Source organism: Mycteria americana, chromosome 7, assembly GCF_035582795.1.
Source record: "Mycteria americana isolate JAX WOST 10 ecotype Jacksonville Zoo and Gardens chromosome 7, USCA_MyAme_1.0, whole genome shotgun sequence".
NCBI lineage: Eukaryota > Metazoa > Chordata > Aves > Ciconiiformes > Ciconiidae > Mycteria > Mycteria americana.
This window is the reverse complement of record NC_134371.1, coordinates 47,349,404-47,366,825: the sequence shown is the minus strand read 5'-3', so window position 1 is coordinate 47,366,825 and position 17,422 is coordinate 47,349,404. Positions and strand designations below refer to the sequence as shown.

The 17,422-nt window shown below is 39.8% G+C and overlaps 1 protein-coding gene across 1 annotated transcript; it reads left to right on the top strand.

Annotated features, from left to right (window-relative positions):
* The first annotated feature begins 341 nt into the window (after positions 1 to 341).
* On the top strand, positions 342 to 4,895 carry LOC142412648 (pancreatic alpha-amylase). Its single transcript, XM_075508225.1, has 10 exons — positions 342 to 627; positions 1,223 to 1,369; positions 1,577 to 1,774; positions 2,513 to 2,743; positions 3,133 to 3,266; positions 3,355 to 3,477; positions 3,591 to 3,690; positions 3,902 to 4,023; positions 4,133 to 4,258; positions 4,576 to 4,895. The coding sequence occupies exons 1-10, from the start codon at positions 460 to 462 to the stop codon at positions 4,763 to 4,765; spliced, it is 1,539 nt and encodes a 512-aa protein (XP_075364340.1). The 5' UTR covers positions 342 to 459; the 3' UTR covers positions 4,766 to 4,895.
* Positions 4,896 to 17,422: the final 12,527 nt, after the last annotated feature.

The window sequence follows — 17,422 nt, the reverse complement described above, 5'->3', positions numbered from 1 at the left end:
ACCCTGGCTGTGCCCCCTCCCAGCTTCTTGTGCACCTGGCAGAGCATGAGAAGCTGAAAAGTCCTTGACCAGTGTAAACATTACTTAGCAACAACTAAAACATCAGTGTATCAACATTATTCTCATACTAAATCCTACTAAATCTCATACACAGCACTATATTAGCTACTAGGAAGAAAATTCTCTATCCCAGCCAAAACCAGGACATGAATTTAGGTGCACTGCTCACAGACTGCTTGGTTTATGGTAATGTATAATCATTGTGAAAAAGTATTTTATCTTCAGTTGTTGGGCAATCCAGGAAAAAAACAAAACAGAAGAATGATATTGAGCTAGCTAGCCAAATAATAACTGATAGCATTGATCTGTGTGAATTTTGACAGCTGCAATAGGAACTTCGTCATCTTGCAGGAGTATAAATTGCCAGTGGAGAGACCACAGCCTTATACTGAAGGCATCATGCAAGTCCTCCTCCTACTCGCAGCTGTAGGGTTTTGCTGGGCGCAGTACAACCCCAACACTCAGGCTGGGAGGACGTCTATTGTACATCTCTTTGAGTGGCGCTGGGCCGATATTGCTCTTGAGTGTGAACGCTATTTAGCTCCTAATGGATTTGGAGGAGTTCAGGTAAGCTGTTTCCTGTGAGTACGTAGGAAATGGTATTGTAGCATTCAATTAATAAATCAAAATGCCTGAATTGGAGACAGCCGGCTCCAAGTAACTTTGGTGTTGGAAGGGGAAGGATGGAAGGAACTGCTGTTAGATGCAACCCTAGACCCTGCAGGGCCAATGACTGGTATTGTTATCTCTAGCAGATCAGTTACAAAGGGGCACGCTTTCCTCTGAAATGCTTCCCCTGCAAAGCTAAGTTTTCTTCTTTACCTTGTTCTGAGGGAAGCGCATAAACATTTAGTTTTGGCTTTCCTAAGGATGTCACTATTGCAGGTAAAAATAATTCCTGTGGCTTCAGCCCTCCCATGAACGTGTCCTTGAAAGCAGCCCCATGCTGGACCTGGGCAGCCCACAGAAACAGAAGAAAACTTCTTTCTTGTTAGTCTACAAGACGGGCATCTCACAAACCTGAGCTTATGCTGTGGGAGAGAGAGACTGGGTTGGGCGCTAGCCTGCCTCTGAGGGCAGAGGTGCCGAGCGCAGATTTTGCTCTTAAAAGTGGAAATAAACCCAACTGATTTCTTATCAAAGTGCCTCATTTCATCTGCAGATTTCACCTCCAAATGAAAATATTGTCATTACTAACCCAAACAGACCCTGGTGGGAAAGATACCAGCCCGTCAGCTACAAGCTCTGCACTCGATCAGGAAACGAAAATGAATTCAGAGACATGGTGACCAGATGCAACAATGTCGGAGTAAGTGTCTTGAAAAGTCTGTATCTGATATGGCAAGAAGTGCTGTTTCAGCTGAGGGAAGTTACTGCTGCTGTTCTCAAAGGAGGAATAAACTGAGAATAAACTGAAGGGGAAAAAAAGATCTAATTAATAGGGATGTGGTAAAGCTCTGGCTATCACTTCACCATCATCACAAAACATACTGAAATGCATTTATTTCTTTTCCAGGTTCATATTTATGTGGATGCTGTTGTTAACCACATGTGTGGGGCTGTGGGTGGCTCAGGCACCCATTCTACCTGTGGAAGCTATTTTAATGCTGGGAACAGAGATTTTCCAGCTGTGCCATACTCTGGCTGGGATTTCAATGATGGCAAATGTCGAACTGGAACTGGAGATATTGAAAATTATGGTGATGTATATCAGGTAACTTTCTCTGGCAAAAGTTTGAAATCTTTTTCTTTTTCCTTTTTTTTTTTTTAACCTGTTGTGTTAACATTACAGTAAGGCCGAACAAAGGGAGTAGTTTCTCACAAAACCTGTGCTTAGTCACCTGACAAGTGAATGTAGTAGTGAACATAGGTACAAGAAAGGTTCTTGTGGTGCAAAATATTCTAAGTACTGAGAAATCAAGAATCCCCCCGACGTGTTTCACATGGGCATGTGCAGGAGTTTGCTCCTGAACTGAGCTCGGTGTACTCGGCTCAGCCGGTGAGCTCTTTCTTATAGCTTGTAAACTCAGCTGATCTTGATAAGGAGCCCCCTTGGAAAATTGACAGCAGTGCAAGGTGGTACCCTGGTTGAGTGACATACTCTTTTTTGTAGATGGAATGTGTGGCAGTTCTTTCTCGAGGTTACTGCTCTTCCTTCAGCCACTTTGTAACAATATATCATGCTGTTTCTCATCCTCAATTCTGATGACATCTGCACAGGGAGGTGATATCCTTCACCAACTGTCCTAACTTGAGTATTGAACTGTATAGTAAATTTGCCTATGTCTTGGTGCAGACCTTGGCATAATTCTCTTCTATGCAAATTAGATATCCAAAGAGGATTGATTTCATGGCTCGAAACATGTAAACATTTCATTGAAAGGTTTTACAAGCTGACACAGTGGCACCTCAGAACTTTTTGTTTGTTTGTTTGTTTGTTTTCATTACATAGGTCCGGGACTGCCGCTTGGTTAGCCTTCTTGACCTGGCCCTGGAGAAGGACTATGTACGCTCCAAAGTTGCTGAGTACATGAACTACCTCATTGATATCGGTGTGGCAGGCTTCCGGATTGATGCTGCCAAGCATATGTGGCCTGGGGACATAAGAGCATTTCTGGACAAGCTGAAAAATCTAAATACTAAATGGTTTTCTGCAGGAACAAAACCATTCATTTACCAGGAGGTAATCTCCATGTTTTTTCCTTTATGTTTGTCTTTGTCTTTGGTATCTCTTTTACCGCCCTCCTTCAGAGGAATGGCGGTAATACATCTTCATCCAACTTTATCCCAGAAAGAGCTAGCCATTTCTTTGGAGCAGCCCTGCAGACATAAGTAGTTTTGCTTTTTAAAAATGCCTCCACAACAGATGGTCATACAACTTTACCTCTTCTTTCTTCAGTCATGTTTTTACATGTATTATACCGACATTGGGTTGATCCACACAGCAGAAATAAACATACTTCAAAATTTTTTCTCTCAGTGTAAAGCAAGAACTAGTGTTGAGGACTGTACACTGCATTTTTTGCCTCTGTGAGACAAGAAGTGATGCACGGTTTCTCTTTTATGCACCAGGTAATTGACTTGGGCGGAGAGCCGATCAAAGGCAGTGACTACTTTGGAAACGGCCGAGTGACAGAATTCAAATATGGTGCAAAACTGGGGACAGTGATCCGCAAGTGGAACGGAGAAAAGATGGCCTACTTAAAGTAAGGATGAAGATGCTGCGACTTACCCGGGATATGCTGGGATGCGCCAGTTGAGGGAGTAGCTTCAAGTCTTTGTGTTTTTGGCTAGGAACTGGGGAGAAGGCTGGGGCTTTGTGCCTTCCGACAGAGCCCTGGTCTTTGTGGATAATCACGACAACCAGCGGGGGCACGGGGCCGGTGGAGCTTCCATTCTAACCTTCTGGGACGCCCGGTAAGGGATTGCTCTTGCCTGGGTGATGCTTCTTCCTTTTGCTTGTTTGTCTGTCGGTTCCCTGGCACGGTTTCTCTTTCCACGTCTCATTACTTTTTTTGTCTGACAAACAGGCTTTATAAAATGGCAGTTGGTTTCATGCTTGCTCATCCGTATGGGTTCACACGCGTGATGTCAAGTTTTCACTGGCCAAGATATTTTGTAAATGGACGGGTAAGCTTGTAATGCTGAAGATAACATTCACGGTGAATAAGGATCAGAACAGGGCCAGAGAAGCAGTCCAGTGCATTTAAATTTGTGAAGTGATTTCTCTGTCCCAGGTTGAGTCTAGCAGGTGGGAAGTTGATGCTCCATCTAGCTTTTCTCTACAGATAGACTCCTGCACTTTCAGTAAGAAGTTTTAAAGTTCCCTTTTTAATTACAGGACATCAATGACTGGGTTGGACCACCAAGTAACTCGGATGGATCAACAAAGCCCGTTACAATCAATGCAGACACTACCTGTGGCAACGACTGGGTTTGTGAACATCGCTGGCGTCAAATAAAGTAGGACACTGTGGAGAAAAAATAAGTAAAAGCAGTTGCTTTTGCTTCATGTTCCTCGTGGCTTTAGAGCTCTTGCAGCCACAGTGAGAGCCGTTCCTTGCATTTTCAGGAACATGGTTATCTTCCGTAATGTGGTGGATGGTCAGCCTTTCTCCAACTGGTGGGACAACGGCAGCAATCAAGTAGCTTTTGGTCGTGGTAATAAAGGCTTCATCGTTTTTAATAATGATGACTGGTAAGTCAGTGGGAGAGACTGTGTCCCCAGAGAGCAGCATAGCATCCCTTATCAGCAATACTAATGGGAAGGGGAATGTCCTGTTCTCCTGGTAAGAGTGATCCCTACAGCCGGAGCTAGAGTCATGCAGTCGCATGCCAGGTCTAGAGAGCCAAAACGGGGGCGTAGGGAGCGAAAGAGGGGTAGGATCAGAAAGCTCACACTTTACGTTGCCCCTCAAAGTAAGGGAGTAGCATCAGGTTCAAAAATCCTATACCCAGTTTGAAACATCTGTTTTAAAAACAATGGATAAATAGCGTTCACTTATTTTCACATAGGAATATGAACGTCAATTTGCAAACTGGACTGCCGGCTGGAACCTACTGTGATGTTATTTCTGGACAAAAGGAGGGCAACAAATGTACTGGAAAACAGGTGTATGTTTCTGGTGATGGAATGGCTAATTTCCAGATTAGTAACAATGCTGAAGATCCATTCATTGCAATTCATGTTAATGCCAAGTTGTAACTCAGGAGAAGCGTCCTTCTCCATTTGGTTTCTGCATTACTGTTTCCCTCATATGCGATTCCCTGGTATTCGAGCATGAGTGATTCTCTGTATGTAGTGAATAATAAATGGCAATCAAATTGAAGCGTAATGCTTTTTCCCTTAATGAATTGGATTGTAACTTTATCATGTCATAACTAGTGGCAATGCAGTGGTGGGTTTTAAGGCAATGCAGCACTCCATTTCCCACATCACAGAAACACAGGAGAAAATAAAATAAAGAAAGAAACCCAAACCAACACGTGGGTAAGTTAAAATGCAGTATTTCCAAGGCCGATACATACACACATCTGTATCCCAGAGCAGCCACATTGTGGGCTGTCAGTTATGAGCGGTGCCTACCCACGCAGACAGTTGATCCGTTTCTTGCGACAAACCAAATGCGGGGTCTGGGTCAGCAGAGGAAGGTGGGCCGTGGCAATCAATTATTCCAGCCTATGACATCCGTCAAGCCAGCGCGTTGCCTGCTGCACGGTCAGCTTGTGCCTGTACAAATCAAAACCACAGATCTTCCATCATTAGCCCCAATGGCTTGCTGCAAACGAACATCCACTGTGGCTTTTCCAAAGGGGTCTGAGAAGCGAGCTGTATATCCAAGCATCGCTTAGACCTTGTGACAGTGGCTGAAGCACAGCATATTCTTGTCTCCCGTGGTTCATTAGGCTCACTTATTCTGTAATATCTCGGAGAATGACGCAGCTGGAGCACAGACTTGGCGGCTCTCCCAGTTTCATTGTCAGTTGTGAGAAAAGGCCGAGGTAAACGTGAGAGCGCAGCCCTTGCATTAAATCAGAATGTCTGCTTGGCCACAAGTACTTGTTGCGACCCATTCTGGAGGGGCAAATGGAAGAGGAATGCTCGGATTCAGTATTTTTGAGGTCAAGGTGTACTTTTACGGGCTGTTTGGCTTTTGTGGTGGGAGAGAGTGCACGGGTGTTGCGGGTGGATATTGGCTCTCAGTGTGCTCCAGGGCTCGGAGTGTCTGGCAAGACAGTCACGGTGTGGGAGGAAGGGCCCAGGTAGCGTCCCTGGCCCAGAGGCTGGACCTACCGTCTGTCTCCCTTGCTCGCTGTGGCCAGCACCGCCTTGCTGAGGACAAAGGGCCTGCTGGCACAACGCAGCCCCTGGATCCCCTTACTGGAGTGGTGTCAAAGATTGGGAGACCCGTGTGGCGGGATGATAACAGCCATTGCAAACCTGTCGTTTTCCCCCAGGGTCAGGTCAGGGAGCCCTCCTGCCCTGTGAAATAGATTGGCACTGCCTGCTCTTTCTGGGTTGCTGTACCCTTGTTTGTTTAAGCCATGCATTCAGCTCTACTCTCAGAAACTGTGTGATTCTATGCTAGCTATTATTCAGACATTACCTAATCCCAAATGTAATATTCAGTCTACCCTTAAATTTACAATCACCCCCAAGCCCCCCAGCTATTGTGGCAAATGATTGAAATGACACACATTGATCTGAGGTGTCCATAAATAAACAGGAGGTGCTGAATATGGAGAAGGATATGTCTGTGCCTGTGAACATATGTGGATCCACTTTTCAATTACGTTGGAGTGCAGTGAGTGTTCTGCCTGATGTAGATTCAGTTTTAGCTCTGCATTTAACAGTGGAATTAAATACAACATGGAGAAAAAGAAATTATGATACAGTTTCCTTAGATGTAAATAAAACTTCGTGGGCCAGATCTTCACTGCTTTGAAAGGACCAGGTCTGCATCCAGACTTTGTTTTTTGTTTCTTTTATGTCAAGCTTTTTGCCACATTGCCTTATAATTTGAGCACAAAGAAGATGAAGAAAGCAACAGTGTCATTCAGAGCAATACCAGGTCTTTCAGATGAGTCACGAAACCCAGGGTAACAGTCAGCTTTACTGTTGATCTTGAAGTTTTTCCAAAAATTATTAGCATTGGGAAATTCTTATCATTATTTTTATAATTTCTATTGCTACTCTTCTATATGTAAAATGATGTCACTAAGGCCTTAATTTTGTATGCCAGTAATGAATGAAAATTTGTTATGGAATTTATCAAGTTTAAGGTATTTGCTGGGGCACAACAGGATGTCTAACAGATTTGCTGAAGTGTGAGATTTTAGAATTTTGGGGGCATTATGCAATATTTCATTTTCTGTTGCAAAGTAGTCCTCACTTTCATTGGCCAAACAGTGAGTTTAATTGAGTAATGTCAAAACCTGTTATAGGCTGATATTCTAAATTTTGTTGCAATATTTCCAGTCTCAAGCCTTCCAAAATAATATCTCAAACCCTAGAAATTCTGAGATTTGAAAGAAATTAATGGTTTGGAGTTGGTTTTTATTTCTGCTCCAAGTTTTGAGTTTTCCAGGTACACTGTCTTCTTGTTTTTATATTTTATTTTGAAATTTGATCTAGAATTTAAACATGGAAAAAGCCCCCAAACCTAACCAGCTGGGATTAAGCACATAAAAATATTTCCATTTTTAGGGATATGCCATGTAGCTGATTGGAAGAAACTTGACTATGAGCAAAGGTAAATACTGTTACCTTTTTCACATACTATCAGGTTATCAGACTGGTTTTAAAGCAAATGGAAGAAAGATGATGGGTAGTAATACATTATTTTTCCTTTGGGATCTGTGAGATTTCTATTCCAGAGAAGTTTAACTAATTCTGTTATACAATTTCCTTTTCAGTTCCTTCACTGCAGAAGAGCATGAATGCAGTTGCTGGGTTATGAGGAACCACTCAGTTGACATTTGTGGGGCAGAAGGTGAATCTGTCCATCTTCATTTATGAGAAATAAGATAATAGCATATCTGAGAAACCTGCCTTTCTTTCCTGCTTTTGTCTCTGGTTTGGCTGGTCCAGCTGCCCTGTGTTCTACTCTCTTGTACTATATTTCCCCACACCTTTGCCACAGTTTTGCTTTTCCTGCTCTTCTGTCTCTTCTGTCACATGCTGAGTACCATTTTGATCCTAGTCAGCTCTTCCTTTGTGCATTTTGCTCAGAGGAACCGTGTTAGATTCAGGTAGCCATGAGGAGGGAATGCTCTTCATATTTGTTTAGTTTGTGAGATAGGAAACCCATATGAAACGTTGCAGCCCATATAAGGGTCATTTTTACCTCCACTGTTTGAACAATTTGATTTTTTGTAGAAATATAGTATCCTCTTGGATAATGTAGAAAACAAACAACCCCCAAAGCAATGATGACTTTATGAAAGCTTTTGCATTTACCACCAAATGGTAAAGTCACTTAGCTACCGATTGTGAGTGTTGAGGAAACCTTTAAATAAAGAACAAGCTGGATATTTTCTTTATACTGTCCTGGAGCAAGAGTGGAATGAGACTGTAACTGTCCTGTAACTACCTTCTCCAAGCAATATGAAGCCTATAATGGTATTATTTGGAATAGCTACATTTCATAGATACCATAATTCAAACTAAGCAGAACTTTGTATATATCAACATGTTGTTCAAGCATGGTTTGTTTTGTGCCATACAACATCTGGAGGCATTTAAGGGAAGTAGACTGGAACAGAAGGAAGATCAATGAAGAGATAATTAATTTGCAGTGTGGGTATGAGAAAAATTCCTTGACTCATTTCACCCAGATGGTCTATAAGTATCCATTATTGGCAATGATATCCCTTAGAGAATATTTTAGGGACAGTAGTTAAATAGTTTTACAGAGAAAGTGTAAGACTTTACCAATTCTTGTTGTAAACTTTATTATGGTCCTCTAGTTGACTATCTTAACTTCTGTCATTTCTACACTAAGAAAGTTTTGGGGCTGGTGTTAGATCCTGAACAGTTAACAGTAGCAAAATCAATGAGCAATAGTTTATATTTTTCTCATTTAATTAATTGTATTTGTGTTTAATTGGGTGATAAAGAAGAAATGTCCTTTGCTTTCTAAATAAATGTTGTGATGAGGTGTTTTAATTGTAGTGGGGTGGGAAAGGCAATGGAACATTGTCAGTTTTGTAAGTTTAAAACACTTATTGTTCACTTAAACTTCTGACAATTAAAACACAGAAAAAGAACAAAAAAATGAAGCATAGCAATAAATGTCATTTTCTTGTTATGTCCATTTGTTTTGGGCCATGTGTTCTCTGAATATGTGTAAACAAAGCACACTGCACGGAATTAGGCAGAACACAGTGTTTTACTAGTGGAGAAGCTATCTAGGTAAGTTATAAATTGGACATCTTTAATGTTATCAGTAGATTATGTGAGGAAAGTAAAGTATAGAGATGTCCTCACAAAAGGAAAGTTCCTCAGTCCCCTTAGAACCTAACATGAAATGTTGAGACTAGAGCTATATGACCTATTATGCTATAAATTGTCAGCTATTGTGTTGCCTGATCTGGTCACAGCAGTATTATATTTTCGGTGAACATTTATGGTATAATACTTCTACTTATGCAGACTAAAACAATAGTAATCATACTGAAGACATCAGCATCTGCAAGCATTTCCTTTAGAACAGGGAACAATCATTCACTACTGAGCTGTGCAACTTTTCTGAACTACCTGTGTAGCTTTCTGTGAATTTCGGCTAAACGTGTTCTCAGTAAGGTCAGTTTTAATGAATCCATGTCAAATCCCATATTTTATCTGACTACAAGGGAAAGCAAAGCAAAGTATTCCAAGTGGCTCAAAGACAATGATGTGGCTCAAAGAAAATGTGGTATAAATATTGCACCTTTCTGTATTTGACTAATATGGCATTGTTTATACCCATATAAATAAAAAAAAACCCTTAAAAGCATGTTTCCTATTCCTTTTTAGTAACTGAGAAATGCAAAACTAATAAAACCAGCAGACTTTATATCTTAGTGGTCTCAACTACCTCCCAAAATGAGACTGACTAAAAGACCTGTTAAAAGCATGGCATGGCATTTTATTAACCTTCTGCATATCTATTCACCCAAAAGCAAGAAAATGAATAGCTCTTGAAAAAAATATATCCTGTCAAAAGTTTCACCTACTTTGAACCAAGTGAAATGTTGCATTCTTGAAGTAAAAGTCAGTGAAAAAATGCCACTTGCTATATTTAACCAAGAGATCTTCAGTTTAAGTAGCCGTTTGACCATGGCAGAATCTCAGAGATGGAGATGGCCAGTTGCTTTGTTCATTCAAAAATGTATTGCAAGTAATACCATAAAATACAAATTCACAAACATTATTCATTTCAATTAATATATATTTCATGGCTTCATTTGTTACCCTGTGCATTGAACATAGTTGTTTCTGGCATAACTTTTTATTACTAGTTTAACCACATCTAGTCAAATTCTGCACACAAAAATCAGACTGTTGTAATCACAGAACATACTGGTAGTGTGAAAGCTCACGCTTTAAGGGACTGACTCCAGGCAATGAGAGTTTTCTGATGATATCTTTTAACTTCTGCAAGTCACAATAAAACCACCAGCTTTGTAGTTGAATTTATTTTGCTCCAACTTTTCAGTTTTAAGAGTGTTATTTGGAGCTGATTTGCTATGCAATGTATGAAGATGCCTTCTCAGAGCATAACTGGCCCATAAGTAGCAGTCACTGAGAAGAGATTCAAGGAGCAAAGCAAGTAAGTTGGTAAACTGGAGAAATAGTTGTCTCAGTCTAAATTAATCTCTGATTCTATAAATGCATAGTAAGTTTGTAAATTTGTTCATACTTTTTTCTTTTTATTTGTCTTTTTCCTTTTCTTTTTCTTTTTCTTTTTTTCATTTCTCATTGTAGTTCTGTCTCTATATGTAGCTTTCAGCATAATAGTGATCAGAATGTCATGGAAGTGGTGCACAATAAAGCAAAGTGAATGACTACGTTGTACGTGCAACTGCTCGTGAATACTTACATTATATATATAGACACTTTCAGGCAGTAAACACTTTCACAGTCACCTGATCAGAAAAGAGAAATGATGGGTCTGATACATCACAAGATGATTTGTCCTTTCAGTGGTTTTAATCCACAGAGTTAAAATTATGTATTTGTCAGATAAGGTGAAATAAATGGTATATTTAGAAAAAACATGAACTTCTAGCGTATTGTCCATGAGTGGACCAGAAGGTTAAGATTACTGAAATATTAATGGAAATTTATTTTCTCAGCTCAATGCAATAGCAAAAATGGAAACTTTTGTTCAGCTCTGCATGCCTCTGTGTCAGCTTATTATTTCCCTGAATCACTGTTATTTTTCTAGCAGAAGAAAGAGTTCTGTAAAGGGAAGCTAGCAGTCTGTTGTCTTTTTTATAGAGACTGTGAAAATTTTATTCAAGTTATCATTTTGTTTTAAAGGGAAACAAATGAAAAACTCAACACATAACACTAACTTTAACTGCTGATCATGTGTTTGGTTCCTTTGTCTGCAATCTGTGTTTTTAACAGTCTTAGTCTATTAGTCTCACTGCACAACGTATTCTGAACAATATACAGATATCTCCTCTGCGAATGTTTTTATGCCATGGCAATTTTCACTTTGCCTTAATGTTAAATCAGAATGGTGGTAAGAAAGAATGCTACTAGAAATAATGCTACTAAATATGTTGCCTTTCAGATGACATTTAATACAAAGGTCTTGGTCATAAATATTCCAATGACACTGTTTGAGATGACAGTGGTGAATTATCTCCAGTTACTAGAGTCAAAGTGAAAGTGCTTGGATTTTGACCCAGTTGGCACATGCAGTGCTCTGGGATAAATAGCCAGAGCATTTAATGTACAATTAAGAAAGCGACTTACACCCTGTAGGAGAGCAGTAAAGTGTGAGAGATTCTGTGGCACTTGTGAGTTGAAAACGGAAATACCAACATTTGCCACAGAATGAAATTCCATTGTCTTCCTTGGTACTAAACTAAGAATTAGATTGCATTATCCAGCCACCAAGACTGAGAAGTATCCAGCTTAATTAACTGCATTATACTTCCTTATTATTCCAAGGATTGTTTTTTTCCTTCTCTTCCCCCCCCCCCCCCCGAAAAAAAAGAAAGGGTGATATCATGGTAAACATACACCACTACCATCATATTTTATTTTTCATTCCAGTTGTGAAGAAAGCCTTTGGAAGCTTAGCAATTTCTGTGTGTTCGCAGTTGACAAACGGTAATAACTGTGGATGCTAATTTCTGCAATGTTCTGAATACTCTGTGGAGCATGAAGTCAGTCAGAAGACCCTTGAAGAAAGTTAACCTTTAGAATTTGGGCAAGATGACTACAGGGAACTCATTATGTTTACAATAATGAACATTCAGATATTGGCCTAATTTACATTGGTATTATTCCTGAGCTGTTCCCTTATAGTGTGTGTGGGAGGTAGTCACTAAAATTTTGATTCATTATCTTACAGGACCTCATGGTATATTTTAAGTATTGGAATTCATCTGTATTTAAAATGAACTGTTTGTTACATCATTATTGTCCAAAGTCTTCTGTCTTTAAGATTTTGTAAGCATATCTGTGTCTTGGGAATTGTCAAGACTAAGCTCAAATAATTGCTGCCTGATCTCATAGGATAAAAATATTCACTTGCAGAATAGCCATTGACTGAATTTAGGTCATTTAGATACTAATCAAGTCGACTCTCACCAGTCATAATGTTTAGCAACAACAAAAAGATGAGGAAGAGAACATTAAGCCAACCAGATTAACACCAGTGCAAAAAGGGTAATTTTGGCTTTTTTCCTTTTCTTTTTTTTCAAGTGTTTTCTTGTTTTTTCCCGTGTCTTCTTTTCTGGCACTAAAACCAAAGTGAATGTAAAAAGCCTCTTGTATAGCCTTCATTAGCAAGAAAAGTGAAGTAAACAAGCATTTGTTAAGAAGTCATGGGATCAGAGCCCACTGTTAGTTAAAAGCACAACAGATGCAGCAGCAGCATTGGTGTGTGGACCTACTAATGCTTCCCACAAAGCAATACAATTGCAAGAATAGCATTTTCCTAAATGGAAGTTTCTTGGAAATGATGGGAGCTTCACAAACATATATCCACACCTCTCTACAGACATCTGAATATCTCTACATTTGTCTTATACTCTCCTGATTTTCAGCTGTTGTGGTTTAGCTTCAGTCAGCAACTAAGCACCACACAGCTGCTTGCTTACCACCCCCCCACACCCCGGTGGCATGGGGGAGAGAATCTGAAAGGCAAAAGTAAGAAAACTCGTGGGTTGAGATAAGAACAGTTTAATAATTGAAATAAAATAAAATAAAATAAAATAAAATAAAATAAAATAAAATAAAATAAAATAAATAATAATAACAACAATAATAACTTGTAATGAAAAGGAAAACAAGAGAGAGAGAGGAATAAAACCCAGGGAAAAACAACAAAAAACCCAAGTGACGTAACTGCTCACCACTCACCAACCAACGCCCAGCCAGTCCCCGAGCAATGATCGCTGCCCCCCAGCCAACTCCCCACTTTACACACTTTATATACTGAGCATGACGTCATATGGTATGGAATATCCCTTTGGTCAGTTGGGGTCAGCTGTCCTGGCTGTGCCCCCTCCAGCTTCTTGTGCACCTGGCAGAGCATGGGAAGCTGAAAAGTCCTTGACCAGTGTAAACACCGCTTAGCGACAGCCAAAACATCACCGTGTTATCACTATTATTTTCATACTAAAATCCAAAGCACAGCACTATACCAGCTACTAGGAAGAAAATTAACTCTATCCTAGCTGAAACCAGGACATCAGCATTTGTAACCTCCATTTTGATTGTATTTAAACATATATAATTTGCATGGTCTGGTAGAAAAATGGCAGGACAATACCTTACTGTGAAGCTGCAGCAAGATAATAGAGGGATCAATAACACATCAGAACCTTCTTGTTGAGATAGACCCTGGGATGGCTAAACTGGCATAGAGTGAATGTGGATTTCTGTGAACTAATCTCACTGTAACTCAAACGAGTTCCTCCGAACCTTATCAGGACAGATAATGGGGTATAGAAGTAACTAGGGCAATAAAGGCTAATAACACATAAGGAAAAAAAAATTAGTTTTCTCAATCTGGATTCTGTGCACATTTCTGCCTTTGTACAAATACTCCTTCAATCTACCCTTTACTAGACAGCGCAGTTAGCGACGGACAGCTGATACACACAGTGATGACGGTGACAGGACAGAGTAGCCAGTGGTGGACAGACAGCGTGGCAGAACAATTAGATAGGTGGTAAGCTAGAATGAATACCCATGTTGACAAATATGATATTGACAAGATGAATAAACACAAATGCTAGATAAGAAGATAGAACACAAATAGAGAACAGGCAAACTCCTTCTGGATGACTTGTCTAGAGTGCCAAACTGTGTATCCATGGGTAGGAATTGCAGATGATTGAAAGAACAAAAAAGATAGGACTAAAGCAAGTGGACCAACAAGCACCATGTTTACATATTGTAGATAGGAATTTCATGCTTTAACTCAGAAATTATACCTTAGAACAGCTGTGATAGAACTTTATGATGCTGTAACCTGTAGCAAATTGTCTATTTACTCTATGAAAATAAAAGTAATGACCCTGCGCTGACAAATAGACTGCCACACTTTGGTGTCAGGATGGTATGCTGTGTAAGAGGAATGGGATGTTAAAACCTCTTGATAGGAGACCTCAGATGATACAAGACAGAAGGAAACGTGGCAGAAAAATTTGAGCAGTGGACTTGGATCTAGTTTTTTACTTTTCTTTGGAATCCATTTCAGTATCTGCTTCTACAGAATTTTTAAATTAGCCATCTTTTACATTTAATAGCTGCCATATTCATCGCCAGCCTCGATATCATAAATTAAGTTGTGGCCTCTAGATAAGTACTCTGTTGCTTGCCAAGGGAAGTGGACATGGCAGTTCTGCATAAGAAGCCCCCACATATGCAAAAACAGAACTCAAAATAGCTGCAATAAAAATCACTTCCCTGATTTTCTCCATTGTGGGAAAATGCCTTCTACCCCTCTTCATGAGGAAAGCCAGGTATTGGCTCTGCTGATATTCCCTTGTGGCGCTGTGTGAGTGTCATAAACTCATTGTACAACCAGTCAAGCCATTTTCTCACCTCACAAGAGACTGGAGAAGGTTTGCCTCAACAAGTCTGCAGCTTATTTACAAAGCTGACGAAAGGGAGAAGTGATGTAACTTCACTGTGGAGGGCTGTGTTTTTCTAAAAGAAGGAAACATCATGTAATCCAGCTCTGAATGACTACTACTTTCTTCACATTTGTTGTGGATGCAATACAATTGCTCTTTCCATGTCTGCTGACTTTGGAAAAATATTCATCTTCTAGCATCACAGGTGGCTTTCTGTTCATTCGATCTTCACACTCAAATGCCATGTTCTGTTTATCCCACACTTAGAGATCAGAAGGTTGGATAAGACCATTGGGGCCATTTCAGTTGCACTAAAATTACAAGATGATCCTCTCCACTTATCTCTTAAGTATTTTATCTGGTCTACTTTGAACATAGCTTTGTTGACACATCAGTGACTTCTTTTGAAAAGCTACTCTACTGCCTAATGGACTTTATGGGCAGATTTCTTTTTATCAGTAAGCTAAAATTTACATTTTTATATTATAGTTCATTACTCTTTAATCACCTTAAATACTGCCTTGTCTTTCCCCTGCCAATATTTCCTATCAGTAGCCGAGAAACTAAGTGTATGCTGAATGTCAGTGTATGTCAGTGGTGTGTAGATTAATTAGAATTAAGTCCACTGTCACAAAATGAAAGCCACATTCATTTTTCCCTTCCTCATTTTTATCTAGGTAGACACAAAAATCTGTTAATAGAATTTTTCTAATCATGTATGATTCAGTAGATTTTTGGCCTCATGATCTGATACTTACACACTTATAAACTTTGTTAGTTAACCTGTAATCATGGTAGGTATAACCTTGTTTCAATGTATTTATCTACCCTGAAAAGATTAGGAACAAGTGGTCTGACTAATCTAAAATCAAGTAGCACATAAGCATGTGTGTGTATATATATATGTGTGTGTGTGTGTATCCATACACACACATATATATATACACACATCTACATGTATATGTATATTTATTTTTTCATTCCTTATGCCTGCAGGACATCCCTTAGGCACTTAGCTGGAAATGATATGAAATATTTATAGATGCCATTATGTTCAATTTCTGCCATAACTGTTTAGGGATCTGACTTAGCAAACAAATTTGTATTTCTGGGATAATCCATGGTCCAGTCTCATACTTCTTGTGCATCCAGAATTTTCACTGAGATCAAGTAGACATCAGTATGGAAAAAAAAAATAGCACTGAGACCAGAATGATCAGATACAGTAATCTTTTTGGTTTATGCATGTTTCCCTTAAAATGTTTGAAATAGTAAGTCTTATTTTTATATTGAGTTCTAATCTCAACTTTTAAGATACCCGTATGATTTTGCAGTGAGGTGGAATTTTAATTCATCCTTATCCTAACAAATGAGTGAGTAAGTAAGTGGAGAATTTTTTACTGAAGCCCAACACCCTTTACACAGTAAAATACCTGCAGTCTGAACTCTCCCTACTCCCTCTTCTGTTCCTCAAAAATGACAGAAATGGCAGTTCTTTTTCAAACTTGCATTTATGGGTCCTTTAAGCAAACCTGATTTCTGTCCTTTTCCCTTCACTAATTTGCCGGTATACACTCTGTTTCTACATTGCTACTTGAAATATTTACTGTGGTGGGAGGTGACTTCAGATTTGGAAGAAGGAAAAGAAAATAGAAAGATGATTTTTTCTTGCGTTCGGTATACTCTGATGGAGGACACTTAAGGATCTGATGATGAAGCTATGGTATCATGAGACTAGTCAGGGGCCATAGATTGTGCTGCCAGGATGGTTTTGAGTTCAGGGACCACAGGAGGAGACAAGACCACTACTGTAGCACTAAGCAGCATCATGGCTCATTCTGGTGTGCAGCCTGCAGCCAGGGAGTTGCTTTGCAAGTGCTTATAATGCCAATATTGTGGTTGGGGAATAGCATGTGGAGCCCATGTGGAAAAGTCTCATAGAGAAAGCATGAGAGCTGACAGGTCTGTTTGGTGACTGATTACAAGGCAGTCACATATGGAATGAAATAATTACTTTAATTAAAGTAATACTTGTCCTAAACAGAGTTCAGTTTAAGGCTGAGAGTGGAATAAGGCCACTTCTATTTATCTTTGTATTTATATCTCATCCCTTCCTTCTCCTCCTAACACATAAATATCTGAAAAATATGAACGAATTTATCATCACGGCAACGTGTGTTGGGGAAGGATTTCTGTTACAGAAGGGTAACTGAGGCAGAAATAGCCTGGACCTGCCTGGTCTTCAGCCTGCCAAATTAAAGACTTGGTCAGGACAGACTCAAGAAGGAATCAGGCAGTATCATGAAAGCCTTAGAATAGCTCACTAAGGCCCAGAAAATTATTACCTCTACAGGAGGCATGGGTGTTTCTGTAGGACAGTCCCACGCTCCTGAATGTGAAACTGGGAGCCACACATCTCTTCCCAGGAGGAAACACTAGGCCAAAAAGTATTTCCAGGGGAATGGCCCACGTGAAGCCAGAGTCCTGGCATTCCTCCTCTTAAAGGAAACTGCTCTTTAACTCATTTAGGCACACAATCAGTCTTGCTCTT

Bases quoted from the DNA above. Each gene is read 5' to 3' on its own strand.
- LOC142412648 (XM_075508225.1), top strand. From the start codon at position 460: ATGCAAGTCCTCCTCCTACTCGCAGCTGTAGGGTTTTGCTGGGCGCAG. The intron at 1,370-1,576 runs GTAAGTGTCTTG...TTTCTTTTCCAG, and splicing joins CCAGATGCAACAATGTCGGA to GTTCATATTTATGTGGATGC. The intron at 4,259-4,575 runs GTAAGTCAGTGG...ATTTTCACATAG, and splicing joins GTTTTTAATAATGATGACTG to GAATATGAACGTCAATTTGC.